We start from the raw sequence: 20,702 nt of genomic DNA on the forward strand, positions 1-20,702 counted from the left end.
TGAATATGTAGCTTGTCTTCGGAGGGAAACGCACCCAATGGAAGAAGTGTGTGTGCAGCATCACAGTACAAGGGGTATGATCACCTTTCTATATGCGGTGTTGGCTGCACACCAAAAGCCTTCTCTGCTACACAGGAGAAGGTGGGAGCAGGAATTAGATTTTACTTTAACGGATGAAAAATGGTTACAGTTGGAAAGGGGGACTATGCGCTCCGCAAGATCAGTAGCTATGAAGGAGAATACAATTAAGGTCCTTTTTCGCTGGTATCTCACCCCGGCGCGTCTGCATCATATGTTTGCGCAGGTCTCCGATAGATGTTGGAGGAAATGTGATGCCGTAGGTACAATGGGTCACATATGGTGGACATGTACAAAGGCTAAAGCGTACTGGAAGGCGGTCCAGGCGCGCCTTCAAAAATGGATTGGTAGGCCTGTACGGTGGCATCCACTAATATTCATATTGGGACAGCGACCAGAGGGTCTTAGAGAGCACGAATGGCTTCTGACAAGAGGAGCCTTGCAGACGGCCAGAGTGAATCTGGCTCAGAGTTGGAAATCGCCTAGCGTGCCGCCATTAGTGCGCTGGCTTACCAAGTTACGATATGTGTGTGAGATGGAGAGACTGATTGCAGTTAAATCTATGGTCTTGCCTAAGTGGGAGAGAATATGGCTGCCATTCCTGAATGCTGAGTAGGGGGAATGTCACTGGATTGTCCCCAGGAAGGAGTTTGTACAATATGACGAGGGGGGAGGGAGGGGGGGAGGGGGGCAGTAGGGGGGGGGGGTGGGTAGGTTGGATGGGGTAGTTTCTGTATGAAAATGAAAAAGTTGAAGTTACTTGAAGATTTCTGTTAGACTTGATACGAATTAAGATCATTGCTTACTTTTGTACTGCTATTACCGCTGTAATCTGGAAATGTTTAATGATGTTAATACCTTGCTATGTATCTAAATCAGTACAATAAAGACTTCTGAAAATTAAAAAAAAAAAAAAAAGAAAGTAGGGTGACTGATTTAAAGAAAGTTGCACATGAGGTCAGAGAGATGGTTAAATAATATCTCAGCTAGGGTAGGAGTGGATAAACATGTCCTGCTGCAGTTTGTGCAGCCTGACCCGAGTCACTCCTTGTGTGTGTGAGTGAGTTGCTCCTTCCATTAGTGGAGGAGTGGCCTAGTGGTTAGGGTGGTGGAATCTGAACTGAGGAACTGAGTTCCATTCCCACTTCAGGCACAGCTCCTTGTGACCCTGGGCAAGTCACTTAACCCTCCATTGCCCCATGTAAGCCGCATTGAGCCTGCCATGAGTGGGAAAGCGCAGGGTACAAATGTAACTAAAAAAAAAAAATTAAAAGCCTAGTTGAAGAGCCAAGCTTTCACCTGCTTCCTGAAGTAGAGATAGTCTACTTTACATCCCTACATAAGTAATGCCACACTGGGAAAAGACCAAAGGTCCATCGAGCCCAGCATCCTGTCCACAACAGCGGCCAATCCGGGCCAAGGGCACCTGGCAAACTTCCCAATCGAACAAACATTCTATACATGTTATTCCTGGAATTGTGGATTTTTCCCAAGTCCATTTAGTGCTAATAGTGGGATGGGAGTTTGCACGGAGAGGAAACAGATTTCCTTGTATTGTAAGGTAACGGATGCTTGTTGGTGTTGCAGGTTTGTCGAAAAATGAATGGAATTCGCTTCACCTGCTGTAAAAGTGCCAAAGACAGGACGTCTATGTCTGTAACGCTAGAACAGTGCTCAATCCTGAGAGACGAGCATGACTTGCATAAAGATTATTTTAGCCGTGCCCTTGACTGTATGAGAAGGTAGGTATCCTCTCTTGTTTGTGTGCAGTAATGATGAGCATTATTCACCTGGATATCACATTACAGTATCTGATATGAGACATTAATTCACGTTAAAGGTCATTACCGGTCTTGATTGCCGGCAATTGCAGGCATAACAGGAGTCAGTAGTGCCTTTTGCTAAGCAGATTAGTTGCAGCTAATGGGCTGTTCCTTTCTCATTCTGTTTACTAGGCTTTTGCAGAAAACAGCACTTTAGTGTCAAGCATGTGCCCAGATTTGCTACATTCAAACATTATGTAGTCAATTATTTTCTTAAAGCAACAGCTGATCCCCCCCCCCCCCCCCCCCCGGTTAATAAAAGTTGTCTGAAAGTGTCACATGCCCCTGCTTCCCACTCTGTGAATTTCATTAAACTGAAAATGGGGGGGGGGGGGGGGTTGCATACCAGAAAAGGCAAAATTAAATCAATTGGATTGGCACATAAATCCCAAGTTATGTACAAGATTCATTTCCTAGAGCAGGGGTAGGCAACTCCGGTCCTCGAGAGCCGCAGGCAGGTCAGGTTTTCAGGATATCCACAATGAATATGCAGGAGATAGATTTGCAAGCACTACCTCTGCACTAGGCTACTCCTCCACTGGCAACATTCCATGTGGAGGCAATGCGGCCGCGCAGGCTTCTGTTTCTGTGAGTCTGACGTCCTGCACGTATGTGCAGGACGTCAGACTCACAGAAACAGAAGCCTGCGCGGCTGCGTTGCTGATCTGCAAGGGCAGGCTTCTACATGGAATGTTGCTAGTGGAATAGCAACATTAACATTCCACATAGAATCTCAAATAGTAGCAACATTCCATGTAGAATCTCAAATAGTAGCAACAGAATCTCCAACAGTAGCCAACATTCTATGTTCCACTGCACTAACCACTAGGCCAGGGGTAGGCAACTCCGGTGCTCGAGAGCCGCAGGCAGGGCAGGTTTTCAGGATATCCACCATGAATATGCAGGAGATAGATTTGAATACCATGGAGACAGTGCTTGCAAATCTATCTCCTGCATATTCATTGTGGATATCCTGAAAACCTGACCTGCCTGCGGCTCTTGAGGACCGGAGTTGCCTACCCCTGTCCTAGCGAGATCTGCCTCCAGTCATTTTTGATGAACAGCTCCTGGAGCCAATGCAGGAAGCTTCTCGCATGGTTACCGCGGGTTTTAACATAGTTTTACCGTGAGGTAGCAATGCAGAAGGGGTTTCAGTGTGGGTGTTAATTGTGAGGAAACCCTCACGGCACACCGCATTAAAATGAATGCATATGCAGTGCATTTGCTATCCCATGATAGCAAAATTAAAAAAAAAAAAAAAAAGCTTTGGCCGTGAAACTACCATGGGAAAATTTATGCCAGGATCCAGGGCAGTGTAGAAGAGTTGGTTGAGAAGAGCAGGTGTCTACCAGCATCCCCTCTCTCCTTCCAACCTGACCACCATGTCCTGAATACCTGCATGGCCACCCTCCCTCCCCAATGTCATGACCCAAACTGACCTCCCCCCCCACCCACAGTTTAAAAGATACACCTGCTAGTCTAGTGGTCCCCCCTCTATCTGCAGTTCAAAGAGTAACCCTGGTAGTCTAGTGGCCCACCCTACCTCTCCCCCTTTCCTAAAATTAAAAAAAAAATTAAATGTCTAGTGGCCCCTTCCACCTCCCTCCCCATGCCCACCCCACTGTACTTACAGGAGAGGCAGGAGCAATGCCTACTCACGCCTGCCTCCAGCACCTCCATCTTGAAAAATGGCGGCGCCCTGCCTTGCATGTTGCATCCTGGGGATGCACCAGGCAAGGCTTGTCTGCCATGTAAGAGAAACATTTTCAAGATGGCAGCGTCAAGAGGCAGGAGCGAGTGAGTACTGTTAGGTACAGCGGGGTGGGTTGAGGGAGGGGTTGGGGTGGGAGGGTGCTACTAGAAACCAGGAATTTATCAGTGAATTATATTTTCACAGTTTAGTTCACTGATCATTTCCAGTAGTCATCCCCACCTCGTACTTAACTGCTTCTAGCTATTGAGGACTGGTATATGTTTTAATTGTTTCCAAAACCTTAAGTATATGTTTCTGAGACTTCAATAAATAAATGCACCAGTCCTGAGAAAAAAAAAATGGGCTGAGCAGGGTGACGCAATAAACATCACGAACTGAATAAATGTAATCCCATCAGCACTGAGAACTGTGGGCTTCGTTTTTAGGAGGTCAAAACTTCATAGACCTAAGGGGGATCTCCAGACATCTGTGACTAAACAGTGACATGTGCTGGCCAATCTCAGGCTGCATTTGTACCAAGTTCCAAAGGGAATTGTGATCTGTGGTAGCCAAGTTACTGTCGCTGTAGAGTTGGAGTATAAAAATATTCAAAATATAATTTAATCAATGAGAGCACTAAAAAATATTCATACTTTTGGCCACCTTACACATATGTCAGGCGGCTGTGCGTTTTTCAAGTGATTGTATGCAAATTCTAGAAGCCTAAAAAATAAGATAGATACAGTGGTGTAGGAAGGGGGGGGCGTGCGGTGGGGCGGTCCGCCCTGGGTGCATGCCGCTGGGGGGGGGGGGGTGTCGGCTCCGCTGGTTCCCTGCGCCCTCTGCCTCGGAACAGGTTACTTCCTGTTCCGGGGCAGAGAGAGCAGGGAACCAGCGGAGCCGACGCAGCTCCCAGCGACATGCAGTCGGGGCGGTTCGGCCCTCCTGCCCATCCCTTGCCGCTTTCCCTCGTAAGTACACGCTCCGGGGGGGGAGTGCGCTCCGGAGGGGGAGGGTGCACCGTGCTGCACCCCGGGGGGGGGGTGCGCAGTGGCAACCCACCCCAGGTGTCAGCTGCCCTGGCTACGGCACTGGATAGATATGATAGGTATCTCAGAGGCCTGGTGGAAGGAGGACAATCAATGGGACACTGTGTTACCAGGGTATAAATTATAGTCTAAGGTTTGGCAATTAAAATTCAATGCGAAGAAATGCAAAGTGATGCACTTAGGGAGTAGAAATCCACGGGAGGCGTATGTGTTAGGCGGGGAGAGTCTGCTAGGTACGGACGGGGAGAGGGATCTTGGGGTGATAGTATCTGAGGATCTGAAGGCGACGAAACAGTGTGACAAGGCGGTGGCCGTAGCTAGAAGGTTGCTAGGCTGTATAGAGAGAGGAGTGACCAGCAGAAGAAAAGAGGTGTTGATGCCCCTGTACAAGTCGTTGGTGAGGCCCCACCTGGAGTATTGTGTTCAGTTTTGGAGGCCGTATCTTGCTAAGGATGTAAAAAGAATTGAAGCGGTGCAAAGAAAAGCTACGAGGATGGTATGGGATTTACGTTACAAGACGTATGAGGAGAGACTTGCTGACCTGGACATGTATACCCTGGAGGAAAGGAGAAACAGGGGTGATATGATACAGACGTTCAAATATTTGAAAGGTATTAATCCGCAAACGAACCTTTTCCGGAGATGGGAAGGCGGTAGAACGAGAGGGCATGAAATGAGATTGAAGGGCGGCAGACTTAAGAAAAATGTCAGGAAGTATTTTTTCACGGAGAGGGTGGTGGATGCTTGGAATGCCCTCCCGCGGGAGGTGGTGGAGAGGAAAACGGTAACGGAATTCAAACATGCGTGGGATAAACATAAAGGAATCCTGTTCAGAAGGAAGGGATCCTCAGAAGCTTAGCCTTGAATGGGTGACAGAGACGGTTGGGAGGAGGGGCTAGTGCTGGGCAGACTTATATGGTCTGTGCCAGGGCTGGCGGTTGGGAGGCGGGGATAGTGCTGGGTAGACTTATACGGTCTGTGCCGGAGTTGGTGGTGGGAGGCGGGGCTGGTGGTTGGGAGGCGGGGATAGTACTGGGCGGACTTATACGGTCTGTGCCCTGAAAAAGACAGGTACAAATCAAGGTAAGGTATACACAAAAAACTAGCACATGTGAGTTTATCTTGTTGGGCAGACTGGATGGACCGTGCAGGTCTTTTTCTGCCGTCATCTACTATGTTACTATGTAAATTTTGGAGGGGGGGGTTGCACTGTATGTTAAAGAGGGAATTGAGTCAAGCAAAATAAAAATTCTGTATGAAATAGACAGCAACGTGGAGTCCTTATGGATATAAATTCCATGTGTGAAGGGAAAGGATATATGCGTAGGGCTGTAGTACTGTCTGCCGGAACAAGACAATCAGATCGATGAAGATATGTTAACAGAAATGAGAAAAGCTAGCAAATTTGTCAACGGTTTAATAATGGGTGACTTTGAGGGCAGCAATATTTATTTATTTACTAGTAAAAAAGGCCCGTTTCGTAAACAAATGAAAGGGGCGCTAGCAAGGCTATAGAGAGAGTGAGAGTGTGTATATGTATGTGTGTCTGTGTGTGTGTGACACAGAGAAAGTGTGTGTGTGTGTCTCTATGTGAAAGAGAGTGTGCACAGGTAGGGTGAAAATGAAGAGACAGCAGTGAAATTTTACATAGGACAGCTGAACCATTTGAGGCGTGTTTGTGTGTCTGTGTGAGAGAGTGCGTGTGTGTGTGAGATAGAGACAGTGTAAGTGTGTGTGTGTGCGTCTGTGTGAAAGAGAGTGTGCACAGGTAGGGTGAAAATGAAGAGACAGCAGTGAAATTTCACATAGGACAGCTGAACCATTTGAGGCGTGTTTGTGTGTCTGTGTGAGAGAGTGTGTATGTGTGTGTGAGATAGAGACAGTGTAAGTGTGTGTACGTCTGTGTGAAAGAGAGTGTGAAAGGGTAGGGTCAAAATGAAGAGACAGCATTATAATTGTACATAGCACAGCACAAACATTTGAGGCAGTTATTGCCTTATCTCCCCTGTCGCCCCCTCCATACCCAACGATTCGTTCCTTGTCTTCCATCCCCTCTGTGTCCCGTCTGTATGTGTGTGTGTGAGAGAGAGAGAGAGGTGCTAGCAGTGCCTGTGATAGTGGCAGGTCAGTTGCTCATTATAGCCAGATAAGAGTGAGAGTGTGTGTGTATGTGCTGGTTTTTTTCCTTCCCTCCTATGCCCTCCATGTCCGTTGTTTGTGTGGAGAGCAGAGATCTATATGGTCCTTTTAGCGTTGCTGTTGATGTCGCGTAGCAACTGTGTGCTGCTGGTTTTCATTGTTCTGCGATGTGTCTTATGTCATGTTCCGTCGCTTAGTAACGGGTTCGCGATGCGATTGGTTGAGTGTCATTGGTCCGCCCTCGACGTCATGATGTCTGATGCGGGGGGCGGGGCCAACACTCATGGGCGAATTCCTGGTTTCACCACCATGCATTTAGAGTGTTGGGACTTGTGGAGGCTTCAGAATGTTGGAGGTGTGTTTTATATACAGTGGGGGAAATAAGTATTTGATCCCTTGCTGATTTTGTAAGTTTGCCCACTGACAAAGACATGAGCAGCCCATAATTGAAGGGTAGGTTATTGGTAACAGTGAGAGATTGCACATCACAAATTAAATCCGGAAAATCACATTGTGGAAAGTATATGAATTTATTTGCATTCTGCAGAGGGAAATAAGTATTTGATCCCCCACCAACCAGTAAGAGATCTGGCCCCTACAGACCAGGTAGATGCTCCAAATCAACTCGTTACCTGCATGACAGACAGCTGTCGGCAATGGTCACCTGTATGAAAGACACCTGTCCACAGACTCAGTGAATCAGTCAGACTCTAACCTCTACAAAATGGCCAAGAGCAAGGAGCTGTCTAAGGATGTCAGGGACAAGATCATACACCTGCACAAGGCTGGAATGGGCTACAAAACCATCAGTAAGACGCTGGGCGAGAAGGAGACAACTGTTGGTGCCATAGTAAGAAAATGGAAGAAGTACAAAATGACTGTCAATCGACAAAGATCTGGGGCTTCACGCAAAATCTCACCTCGTGGGGTATCCTTGATCATGAGGAAGGTTAGAAATCAGCCTACAACTACAAGGGGGGAACTTGTCAATGATCTCAAGGCAGCTGGGACCACTGTCACCACGAAAACCATTGGTAACACATTACGACATAACGGATTGCAATCCTGCAGTGCCCGCAAGGTCCCCCTGCTCCGGAAGGCACATGTGACGGCCCGTCTGAAGTTTGCCAGTGAACACCTGGATGATGCCGAGAGTGATTGGGAGAAGGTGCTGTGGTCAGATGAGACAAAAATTGAGCTCTTTGGCATGAACTCAACTCGCCGTGTTTGGAGGAAGAGAAATGCTGCCTATGACCCAAAGAACACCATCCCCACTGTCAAGCATGGAGGTGGAAATGTTATGTTTTGGGGGTGTTTCTCTGCTAAGGGCACAGGACTACTTCACAGCATCAATGGGAGAATGGATGGGGCCATGTACCGTACAATTCTGAGTGACAACCTCCTTCCCTCCGCCAGGGCCTTAAAAATGGGTCGTGGCTGGGTCTTCCAGCACGACAATGACCCAAAACATACAGCCAAGGCAACAAAGGAGTGGCTCAGGAAGAAGCACATTAGGGTCATGGAGTGGCCTAGCCAGTCACCAGACCTTAATCCCATTGAAAACTTATGGAGGGAGCTGAAGATGCGAGTTGCCAAGCGACAGCCCAGAACTCTTAATGATTTAGAGATGATCTGCAAAGAGGAGTGGACCAAAATTCCTCCTGACATGTGTGCAAACCTCATCATCAACTACAGAAGACGTCTGACCGCTGTGCTTGCCAACAAGGGTTTTGCCACCAAGTATTAGGTCTTGTTTGCCAGAGGGATTAAATACTTATTTCCCTCTGCAGAATGCAAATAAATTCATATACTTTCCACAATGTGATTTTCCGGATTTAATTTGTGATGTGCTATCTCTCACTGTTACCAATAACCTACCCTTCAATTATGGGCTGCTCATGTCTTTGTCAGTGGGCAAACTTACAAAATCAGCAAGGGATCAAATACTTATTTCCCCCACTGTAGAGAGATATAGTTCAAACTTCTCTTGACTGGTTAAATGCCATATCAGGGAATTCTAGGGAGGTAAAATTCTTAGATGTAATAAATGATTGCTTCTTGGAGCAACTGGTCCAGGAACTGACAAGAGGGGGAGCTATTTTAGATTTAGTCCTTAGTGGAATTCAGGACTTAGTACAGGAGGTAACAGTATTGGGTCCACTGCGAAACAGTGATCATAACATGATCAAATTTGACTTAATAATTGGAGTGCAGTCGCTAAGAAAATCTACTGTAGTAGCATTTAATTTTCAAAAAAAGTAGCTATGATAAAATGAGGAAAATGGTTTAAGAAATCAGAAACGCTCAGTTGCAAAGGTTAGGGCTTTAAATGAGGCATGCATGTTGTTTAAAAATGCTATTTTGGAAACCCAGACCAGATGTATTCCACGTATTAATGAAGGTGGAAAGAAAAGAAACAGTCAGCATAGTTAAAAGGAGAAATGAAAGAGGCTATTAGAGCCATAAGAACATCTTTCAGAATATGGAAAAGATCCAGATGAAGAAAACAAAGAAGCAACATATGCACTGGGAAGTTAGATGTAAGCATTGATAAAGAAGGCCAAAGAGAAACTTGCCCCGGAGGCAAAAACTAATAGTAATAACGTTTTCAGGTATATCAATAGAAATCAAACGAAATAAAACATGGAAAAGAAAATAAGATGATCCCTTTTTTATTGGACATAACTTAATACATTTCTTGATTAGCTTTCGAATGTTGCCCTTCTTCCTCAGATCGGAAATAAGCAAATGTGCTAGCTGACAGTGTATATAAGTGAAAACATTCACGCATTACTATGACAGTAAAATAGATACCATTGGAGATTCTACATGGAATGTTGCTACTACTGGAGATTCTACATGGAATGTTGCTACTATTGGAGGTTCTACATGGAATGTTGCTCCTATTGGAGATTCTACATAGAATGTTGCTATTCCACTAGCAACATTCCATGTAGAAGGATGCGCAGGCTTCTGTTTCTGTGAGTCTGACGTCCTGCACGTACGTGCAGGATGTCAGACTCACAGAAGCAGAAGCCTGCGCGGCCAAATTGGTGATCTACAAGGGCCGACTTCTACATGGAATGTTGCTAGTGGAATAGCAACATTCCATGTAGAATCTATAGAAATCAAACAAAATAAAACATGGAAAAGAAAATAAGATGATACCTTTTTTATTGGACATAACTTAATACATTTCTTAATTAGCTTTCGAAGGTTGCCCTTCTTCAACAGATCGGAAATAAGCAAATGTGCTAGCTGACAGTGTATATAAGTGAAAACATTCAAGCATTACTATGACAGTAAAATAGATACCATTGGAGATTCTACATGGAATGTTGCTACTATTGGAGATTCTACATGGAATGTTGCTATTCCACTAGCAACATTCCATGTAGAAGGATGCACAGGCTTCTGTTTCTGTGAGTCTGACATCCTGCACGTACGTGCAGGACGTCAGACTCACAGAAGCAGAAGCCTGCGCGGCCAAATTGGTGATCTACAAGGGCCGACTTCTACATGGAATGTTGCTAGTGGAATAGCAACATTCCATGTAGAATCTATAGAAATCAAACAAAATAAAACATGGAAAAGAAAATAAGATGATACCTTTTTTATTGGACATAACTTAATACATTTCTTAATTAGCTTTCGAAGGTTGCCCTTCTTCCTCAGATCGGAAATAAGCAAATGTGCTAGCTGACAGTGTATATAAGTGAAAACATTCACGCATTACTATGACAGTAAAATAGATACCATTGGAGATTCTACATGGAATGTTGCTACTACTGGAGATTCTACATGGAATGTTGCTACTATTGGAGGTTCTACATGGAATGTTGCTCCTATTGGAGATTCTACATAGAATGTTGCTATTCCACTAGCAACATTCCATGTAGAAGGATGCGCAGGCTTCTGTTTCTGTGAGTCTGACGTCCTGCACGTACGTGCAGGATGTCAGACTCACAGAAGCAGAAGCCTGCGCGGCCAAATTGGTGATCTACAAGGGCCGACTTCTACATGGAATGTTGCTAGTGGAATAGCAACATTCCATGTAGAATCTATAGAAATCAAACAAAATAAAACATGGAAAAGAAAATAAGATGATACCTTTTTTATTGGACATAACTTAATACATTTCTTGATTAGCTTTCGAAGGTTGCCCTTCTTCAACAGATCGGAAATAAGCAAATGTGCTAGCTGACAGTGTATATAAGTGAAAACATTCAAGCATTACTATGACAGTAAAATAGATACCATTGGAGATTCTACATGGAATGTTGCTACTATTGGAGATTCTACATGGAATGTTGCTATTCCACTAGCAACATTCCATGTAGAAGGATGCACAGGCTTCTGTTTCTGTGAGTCTGACATCCTGCACGTACGTGCAGGACGTCAGACTCACAGAAGCAGAAGCCTGCGCGGCCAAATTGGTGATCTACAAGGGCCGACTTCTACATGGAATGTTGCTAGTGGAATAGCAACATTCCATGTAGAATCTATAGAAATCAAACAAAATAAAACATGGAAAAGAAAATAAGATGATACCTTTTTTATTGGACATAACTTAATACATTTCTTAATTAGCTTTCGAAGGTTGCCCTTCTTCCTCAGATCGGAAATAAGCAAATGTGCTAGCTGACAGTGCATATAAGTGAAAACCTCAGGTATATCAGAAACAGAAAGCCCATGAGGGAATCCGTAGGACCGTTAGATCATCAAGAAGTAAAAATGGCACTCAGGGAGGACAGAGTCACAGTAGAGGGGAGCAGCAGAGAAGTGAGTGAGGTGCTCTAGCTGCCGATGTGGCACTTCTGTGCATGCTCAGTTCATTTATTTGAACTGAGAATACGCGGAAATGCTGGCATCGGAGGCTGGAGCTGCCTACATGCTTCCCCGCTTCACAGACAACAGGGGCACGGCTCAAATAGCGAAACTTTGGCTAGAGGGGGTCTGAGCACAAAGAGGGGCATAATCGAACGGGGCGCCCAAGTTTTCTTGTGGGCGTCCTCGATGGACGTCCTCGCAAGGGGGCGGGGAAACCCGTATTATCGAAACAAGATGGGCGTCCATTTTTTGTTTCGATAATACGGTCGGGGACACCCAAATCTCAACATTTAGGTCGACCTTAGAGATGGTCGTCCCTGGTTTTCGGCAATAATGGAAACCGAGGACACCCTTCTCAGAAACGACCAAATGCAAGCCATTTGGTTGTGGCAGGAGCCAGCATTTGTAGTGCACTGGTCCCCCTCACATGCCAGGACAGCAACCGGGCACCCTAGGGGGCACTTCTAAAAAAGTTTTAAAAATACACAAATAGCTCCCAGGTGCATTGCTCCCTTATCTTGGGTGCTGATCCCCCCAAAACCCACTCCCCACAACTGTACAACACTACCATAGCCCTATAAATCTAAACAGGCCAGATTACTACAGATCCCTACAACAGCATTCAGTGCTAAAAGAATACCTGGCCTCAGTCACACATGCTGAGGTTAGATAGATTCTGACCAAGTATAGAATAAGCAACCACGAACTAAAAATAGAAATACACAGACAAAATTAATCTGCAGCTTCTGAAAACCACACTGTGCGTGCAGTACAACACCAGAGAAAATGAAACAGTAATGCATTTCCCCTGTACTGTGCAAAATAAAAATAACAGCTGTAAATTTCAAAAACTGACATATTTCAATCAATAAATTACAAAATTTCTTTTTTCTATCTTTGCAATCTGATCATACTATTTTTCTAAGTTTGTAGGTCCTAGGCTCAGGTTTCTGCTTTCCTTGTATTAACTCTCTTTCCAAGTTTTCTTGTGCATTTTTAATTTTTCTCTCTCCTCCTGTCTTCTTCTCTTACATTCTTCTCTGACACTGATCTTTTCCTTTCAGCTTTCTCCCATTTTTTTCTGCTTATCTTCTGTTCAGTTTTAATCTTCCTCTTTTTACTGCATCTACCTTCAGTTTTTATCTCTTTCCCTCACCCTGGTCCTCCCATTCCCTTTCTTCTTCTTCCTCTGTCTTTTACCAACTCTACCTTTTCTATTCCCATCCACTGCAGGGGCGTAGCCACGGGCGGGCCTGGACGGGCCCAGGCCCAGCCACTTTCCTTCCAGGCCCGCCCATCCAACATCCTGCTGCTGTCGCTGCCTTTTCTCCCGCGGCTCCGCCGGGTCCGGGAAGCAGCGTTCAGCAGCGTTGCCTGCCTTTTAAAATAATTAGTCTCCCCAGGCTCTGCTGCATTTACTTATTCGCCCGTCGCAAAGCATTGCCGTTCGCACAGGCAGCTCCTCTCCCCTTTGCCGTGTCCATCTGACCCTACGTACCCACTACAGGAAGTGGATCAGAGAGGGCCGGATGGACGCGGCAAAGGGGAGCGGAGCTGCCTGTGCGAACGGCAACGCTTTGTGACGGGCAAAGAAGTAAATGCAGCGGAGCCTGGGGAGACTAATTATTTTAAAAGGCAGGCAACGCTGCTTCCCGCCACGCTGATGACTGGCGCAGGGATGAGACTTTTCAAGCCTTGGGGGCCCCGGAGATCCCCGCCAGCCCAGGTATTTATCTTTACGGGAGGGGGATGGACAGAGAGGAAATATGTGGGTCATGCCCACCCAGTTCACCCCCAGGCCCACCTAAAAAATGAGGTCTGGCAACGCTACTGCCATCCAGTATCTTCTCTTCTGCTCTCCCCTCCCTTCCATCTAGCATCTCTTCTCTCACCCCTATCCAGGCGTGTAGCCAGACCTCAATTATTTGGGGGGAGGGGCTGAGTCCAAAGCAGGGGGCACATTTTGTCATGCCTCCCCTCTGCTCTCCACCCCTCTCCTCCCCCTCCACAACCCCACATACCTGGGCTGGCGTGGGTCCCCAAGCCTCTCTAGCAGAAGTATACCTCCAGTGCTGTTCACTGCCATGTCACCTGCCCTGCTTTGAGAGCAATTTCTGAAGTCCACTGCAGTGTCCCCTAGGGTGCCCGGTTGGTGTCCTGGCATGTCAAGGGGGACCAGTGCACTAGGAACGCTGGCTCCTCCTACGACCAAATGGCTTGGATTTGGTCGTTTCTGAGATGGGCGTCCTCGGTTTCCATTATCGCCGAAAATCCGAAACGACCAAGTCAAAGGATGACCTAAATTTCCAGATTTGGGCATCCCAGTCGTATTATCGAAACGAAAGATGGGCCTCCATCTTGTTTCGATAATACAGGTCTCCCTGCCTCTAGATCGGGACGTTTTGCGAGGACGTCCTCAGCAAAACTTGGGTGCCCCTTTCGATTATGCCTCTCTTTGTGTTTCACGTGAATCGTGGTGGTTGGTGGTAAGAGGGTTGGGGACGGGTAAGTACCAGTTCCAGTTTTTCTAACGCCTGGTAGTTGGAAGGGAAGTGGCCGGGTGTTTTAGCTTATGATTAAACTTCACAGTATGTTAAAAAAAATGGGCTTATTTTGGGGCTTGTTTTTTAAGGAAAAACAGGCTTGTTTTTCCAGGACTACCTGGCAACACTGCATCAGGTAGACAAAGGAATCAAGCTCGGCTGAGAAAAGGAGGAGGCCTTTGTTGGAGAGCACACCACTAGTAAGGAATTGTATGCAAACGACCATGGGTGGCTATAGTACATGCGAGACTACATTACCCACAATGCATTGCTTATATATCATTGCAGGAAGTGATTGTGGCAGTAAAAATCCTTAGAAGTGAGAATAGCATTAAAGGCATCAATATATATAAATCGCAAGTGTCGTACTCACTCGCAAATGCGCAGTAGAGACCCTCTCTGCCCCGCCCCCGCGTCAATACGTGATGACGGGGGCGGAACAGAGAGGGTCTCTACTGCGCATTTGCGAGGGACACCGCCGTCGCTAACGCCACCCACCTTCCACCCGGTCGGGCCCTTACTCCGCTATTGAAACAGCAAGGGCACGCAGCACACAGCTCTGCTGAGCTGCCGTCGGCCTTCCTTCTTCTCTGCCTGTGTCCCGCCCTCGACGATGTTACGTCACACGAGGGCGGGACAGAGGCAGAAAAGAAGAAGGAAGGCCACGGCAGCTCAGCAGTAGAGCTGTGTGCTGCGTGCCCTCGCTGTTTCAATAGCGGAGCGAGGGCCCGACCGGGTAGAAGGTGGGTGGCGACGGCTCCGGGGGGGGGGGGGCAAACTCGGAAGGGGAGCGGCAGCGGCGAACTCGGCGGCAGGGTGGGAGGACTTTCAACCCCCCCTTCCTATACTAGCTCGTTTTTACGGGCTGAATGGCTAGTTAAACATATTTTAGGGCTACACTATAAAAAAACAGTATAAGGCTGCCAGGGGCAGAACAGTTTATTATACCTTTTTATTTCAGCGTCAGTGATTGACTGCCTGTTGCTCCGGGCACCACCATTCAGGAATGATATTTTTAAAAAACGCAGTCATTGAAGTGAGAGATTCTAGACAAGCAGATGGAAATAGGGTTGACAGAGAGTTACAGAGGTGTTAACATAAATTCATTCAGCACGATTTGGATGAAAATACATTGTTTTTCTTAGCTGAGAACTTGCTGTGCCTTTTTTTTTTTCTTTTTGCAAAGCATTGTCCCTTTAGACAATGTGTATGTACTATTAGCATGGAGAACTACACAGCTGTGCCCCTGATTATCACTCTGGGTTTCTCAAAGCAATAAACCCCAATTTATGAGTGGATTATAGCATAACAATATATGTACTGCATCGCCAAACTTAATTAAATGTTCCCAATGTACCAAGCCATTAACAGTTTCAACAGTCTGACCAATGAGTGAAATTATTGTAATCTAAATGATGTTCCCAGACTCTGATCTGCAGCAAATCAGCTTTGCTACTCATGCATAGAGGTTCTACATGATAATAAAGAAAAATCATTTGTTAGGTCTTGTAAGAGAAATAATCTCTGCAACGATTCTCAACAGGGGCTCACTTCAAATTAGTGCTTAAATCCAACTAATTGCACTTGAGGGACGAAGAGTGGTTAGAACAACGGACTTGCAACCAGAGTAAGGCTGAATTCAAATCCCAGTTCATTTCCTGTGACCTTGGGCAAGTCACTTTACTAAATGAATGTACTTCATTTCCCATACTACTACTAATAGCATTTATATAGCGCTACCAGACGCACGCAGCGCTGAACACACTTGACATAGAGAGACAGTCCCTGCTCAGAGAGCTTACAATCTAGGTAAAACGGACAGACAAGGCATTACGGGCAAGGGAATTACAGGGTAAAGAGGAACAGGGAGGAGGAGGGCAAATGAGTAGCGGTTAGGAGCCAAAGGCAGTAGTGAAAAGGTGAGCTTTCACCATACTGAGATGGAACTAGATATGTTATGGGGGGGGGGGTCACGTGTTCATATACACAAATGCAAGCAGTGCATTCATGCAGACGGATTGAAGATGATTTATTGAGAGATGCTGTCTATGCTTTCCTCCCAAACTGCTGCCAAATCACTATCCCTGCCGGGCTGACTCCTCGTTATTCAGATGTACGTTTAACATTCTGTGTTATGAATGTTGTTGTGCAACCTTAGAACGCATGAACATAAGCGTTGCTCTACTGGGACAGACCGAAGAGCCATCAAGCCCAGCATCCTGTTTCCAACAGTGGCCAAACCAGGTTACAAATACCTGGCAAGATCCCAAAACAGTACAATACATTTTATGCTGCTTATCCTACAAATAAGCAGTGGACTTTCCCCAAGTCCATCTTAATAATGGCTTACGTACTTTTCTTTTAGGAAGTTATCCAAACCTTTTTTTAAACCCCGCTAAGCTAACTGCTTTTGCCACATTCTCTGGCATCGAATTCCAAAGTTTAATTTACATGTTCAGTGAAGAACTGTTTTCTCTGATTTGTTTTATATTTACTACTTAGTATCTTCATTGCGTGCCCAGTAGTCCCTTTATTTTTGGAAAGAGTAAACAAGCAATTCACGTCTACTCGTTTCACTCCACTCATTATTTTATAGACTCTATCATATCTCATCTCAGCTGTCTTTTCTCCAAGCTGAAGAGCCCTAGCCTCCTCGGAAAGTCATCCCATCCCCTTTATCATTTTTGTTGCCCTTCTCTGTACCTTTTATAATTCTACTACTTCTTTTTTGAGATGTGGTGACCAGAATTGCACACAGTATTCAAGGTGTGGTCGCACAGTGGAGCGGTACAAAGGAATCATCATGTCCTCATGTTTGTTTTCCACTCCTTTCCTATTGCTTTCTTAGCTTCCGCTGCACACTGAGCAGAGGGTTTCAACGTATCATCAACGATGACACCTAGATCTCTTTCCAGTTTTTAATCCGCAATAGAACACTACCTCCTGTCCCGTGACTCTCCAATTTCCTCTGGAGTCTTTCATGAGGTACTTTGTCAAATGCCTTTTGAAAATCCAGATACACAATATCAACCGGCTCACCTTTATCCACGTGTTTGTACATCCCTTCAAAGAAATGTAGTAGATTGGTGAGGCAAGATTTCCCTTTGCTAAATCCATATTGGCTTTGTCTCATTAATCCATGCTTATGAATGTGCTCCGTAATTTCATTCTTTATAATAGCGTCTACCATTTTGCCAGGCACCAACGTCAGGCTCACCGCTCTATAATTTCCCTTGTTATTGAACTGTGTAGCTTTCTTAATGATTGCTGTGTACTGTGACACCTATTGACTGAATTATGTCGTTTCTTACTGGTTGTTGTGTATATTGCCAACTAGTAGGGAAGAAGCACGGTAATACTTGCTGCCAGAGGAGCCAACTTTTCAAAATTATTGGGGGTGCTAAGCCCAATGGAAATGACCCCTCCCTGGACACATACAAGGAATTTTCTCAGTATTGGGGGTGCTCAAGCACCCACAGCACCCACAGAGTCGGCTCCAATGCTTGCTGCCATAGGACAGTGAAATCCATCCTTTAAAATCAGTTGACAGTGACATCTAATGGTATATTATAGCACTTGGTTTCATTTTAACTATTCTTTCCAAACCAGTAATTTTTTTTTGATCTGCAGCAATCAAGCTGCCCTATACCACAGTTACACACATATGCACAGAGGAATTGGAAAGAATTCCATGAGCCATTCTCCACAATCTGTCTGAATTTTTTTCTATTTCTTTTCAAGCAGATTTTCTGTGGGTTTTTTGTTTTTTTAAATAAATGGCACATATTTCTCTGTCTCTTAAGTCAGGATGACCTTTGTTGGATAAAAACACTGTGTAGAGGCACTTAGCTCTTCTCTCTGCATCCAACAAGTTCAGTGGGATGATTTGTGGTATTTCTCTAGCCTGCAGGTTTTATGAGGGCAGTTTTCAGCAAGATGATGAATGCATAGATATAAGTATGGTATATTCAGTGAAAACACCCATTTAAGCTTGGCCACGGAATATGTGGTCCTAGGTTTTTACAGGTAAGATACACACTGATTGGAAAAAAGGGGAGCCTGCACATTTTCTCTCATTATGGAATCTGTTTACTAAGCTGCGGTAGAAAGTGGCTTTTTCCTGCACACTAACGCCATTTTTACCGCAGTAGTAAAATGGTTGATTTCCCATTTTTCCTAATAACAGCCACGTGCTAATTAGTGTGCAATTTAACAAATAATGGATGAATGGTTCACCGTAAAAAAAATAAAATATATATATATATATATATGGAGAGATGTGGTGAAAAAGTCTTCTCTATCACCGTGTCAACACTGCACAACTCTCTTAAGGGAGAATTATTTTTTTTAAAAAACCCTTTGGTGATTGTTGTAATCATTGACCGCACCTCGAATACTGTGTTCAATTCTGGTTGCCGCATCTCAAAAAAGATATAGTGGAATTAGAAAAGGTGCAGGAAAGGGCGACGAAAATGATAAAGGGGATGGGATGACTTCCCTATGAGGAAAGGCTAAAGCGGCTAAGGCTCTTCAGCTTGGAGAAAAGGCGACTGAGGAGATATGATAGAGGTCTATAAAATAATGAGTGGAGTTGAACGGGTAGATGTGAAGCGTCTGTTTACGCTTTCCAAAAATACTAGGACTAGGGGGCATGCGATGAAGCTACAATGTAGTAAATTTAAAATGAATCAGAGAAAAGTTTTCTTCACTCAACGTGTAATTAAACTCTGGAATTTGTTGCCAGCGAATGTGGTAAAGGCGGTTAGCTTAGAGGAGTTTTTAAAAGGTTTGGATGGCTTCCTAAAGGAAAAGTCCATAGACCGTTATTAAATGGGCTTGGGGAAAATCCACTATTTCTGGGATAAGCAGTATAAAATGTTTTTGGGATCTTGCCAGGTACTACAATTTGACCCATTTTGTTGACATAAATACATTTATAGTAAAATCTATCAAATAATGATCATGGAACTGGATGCTCTTCATAAAGGTAGAGGAACTGTCAAGTACCCTACCCTTAAAACAATTCATATCTCTTCATGTAATACAAACTCACACTTGGCTTTCGTAGTAATTCACATACTGTATCTTAATTTTCTGTACAATTTCAAAAATGTACTTCTCAATAATGTTTGTTATGTAAGCCACATTGAACCAAAGTATACTAAATAATTCATTTCTCTTCCTGTATTATAAAATCACTAGTAAGAAAGGCCCGTTTCTGAGGCGAATGAAACGGGCGCTAGCAAGGCGCTTTCGTTCCCATCCCCCTCCCCTTGATGCTGGACTTACCCTCCGTGCTTCAGGGTGGTCGTGGTCGTGGGTGCCCCGCCCCGGCCGGCGACCCGCCCCGTGACATAGAGAGTGGCTGGCTGGCTCCCTCGCTGCCTGTGACGTACAGCCTGCCTGGCTCACTCCCTGCAATCGTCGTCGCGTAGTAGATCGATGTATGCCCCGCCCTCACGTCAAACGTGATGACGTTGAGGGCGGAGCGATGCGATTGGTCAAGTGTCATAGCACCGCCCTCAACGTCATCACGTTTGACGCGAGGGCGGGGCAAATAGTAATGGGGCAAAATTCCGATCTCTGGCACCTCACAAGCCGGAAGTTGGAGCTTCATTAGAACGTTGAGGTAGGCAATTATGTGCGGAAGGGGCATGGCTGTGGGTGGGTCTATCAGTAAGAGTGGTGCATGAGTGACAGTGAGTGGTGACAGCCTAAGTGCAGGGCTCCAGGGTTTCCCTGCCACAGAGTGAGCTTCAGAATGTTTGAGGTGAGAATTGTTAATATAGATACTTAACTTCTGTAGCGGTTCACATGATGTATCTTGATGTCTGTTAATCTTCTATTTTATATTTCTCAATAATGTTTTGGCATATAAGCCACGTTGAACCGGAGTATACTCTCTGGATACTGTGAGATATAAATGGAATAAGATCCAATGCATGACCTTTTTCATGTGTGGGATGAGTAGTAGAAAGAGTTAATTGAAATTGCCTTAATAGTAAAAGAAGACGACTTACATTAGGATCTATAACATTTTCTAAATGGTAAATTAAAATATAGATGAGAAAATTGCACTGAAGCATGTAAGACAATCTCAAATGATTGTGATTGACCATCTAACTGTTCTTTAAACTGACTTTGCTAAATAAGTAGAGTAACTTAAAAACAGATGCATATAACAGTGGCATAGCCATGGGGGGCTTTGGGGGCCTAGGCCCCCCCGCTTTGGACTTGGGCTCCTTTCCAAACCTTCAGCACCTGTTAAATAGTTGACAGAGATCGTGAAGCCCCATCAGCTAAAGAAATTGGCTGCCTGAGCCGCAATAAAGAGAAAGTCGGTAGTGTGCCTCCAGCTGCCAACGCCAGGACAACTCGCAGATTGGGCATATACAATTCAAGCTCCTCTTGTTGACCTATAAGTGCATTCACTCTGCAGCCCCTCACTACCTCTCCACCCTCATCTCTCCCTACACTCCTTCCCTAAAACTCCGTTCGCTGGGCAAATCTTTCCTAATTGCACCCTTCTCCTCCATCGCTAACTCCA

General features: G+C 45.2%; 1 protein-coding gene across 1 annotated transcript in view; it reads left to right on the forward strand.

Annotated features, from left to right (window-relative positions):
- The window catches only part of INPP4B (inositol polyphosphate-4-phosphatase type II B), an 853,440-nt gene that overhangs the window by 795,789 nt on the left and 36,949 nt on the right, over window positions 1-20,702 (forward strand). The window contains exon 21 of the mRNA XM_030192243.1: window positions 1,666-1,820. Within this exon, the coding sequence (XP_030048103.1) occupies window positions 1,666-1,820 (155 nt within the window). The remainder of the gene's footprint in view (window positions 1-1,665; window positions 1,821-20,702) is intronic.

Source organism: Microcaecilia unicolor, chromosome 2, assembly GCF_901765095.1.
Source record: "Microcaecilia unicolor chromosome 2, aMicUni1.1, whole genome shotgun sequence".
In the NCBI taxonomy this organism is placed as follows: Eukaryota; Metazoa; Chordata; class Amphibia; order Gymnophiona; family Siphonopidae; genus Microcaecilia; species Microcaecilia unicolor.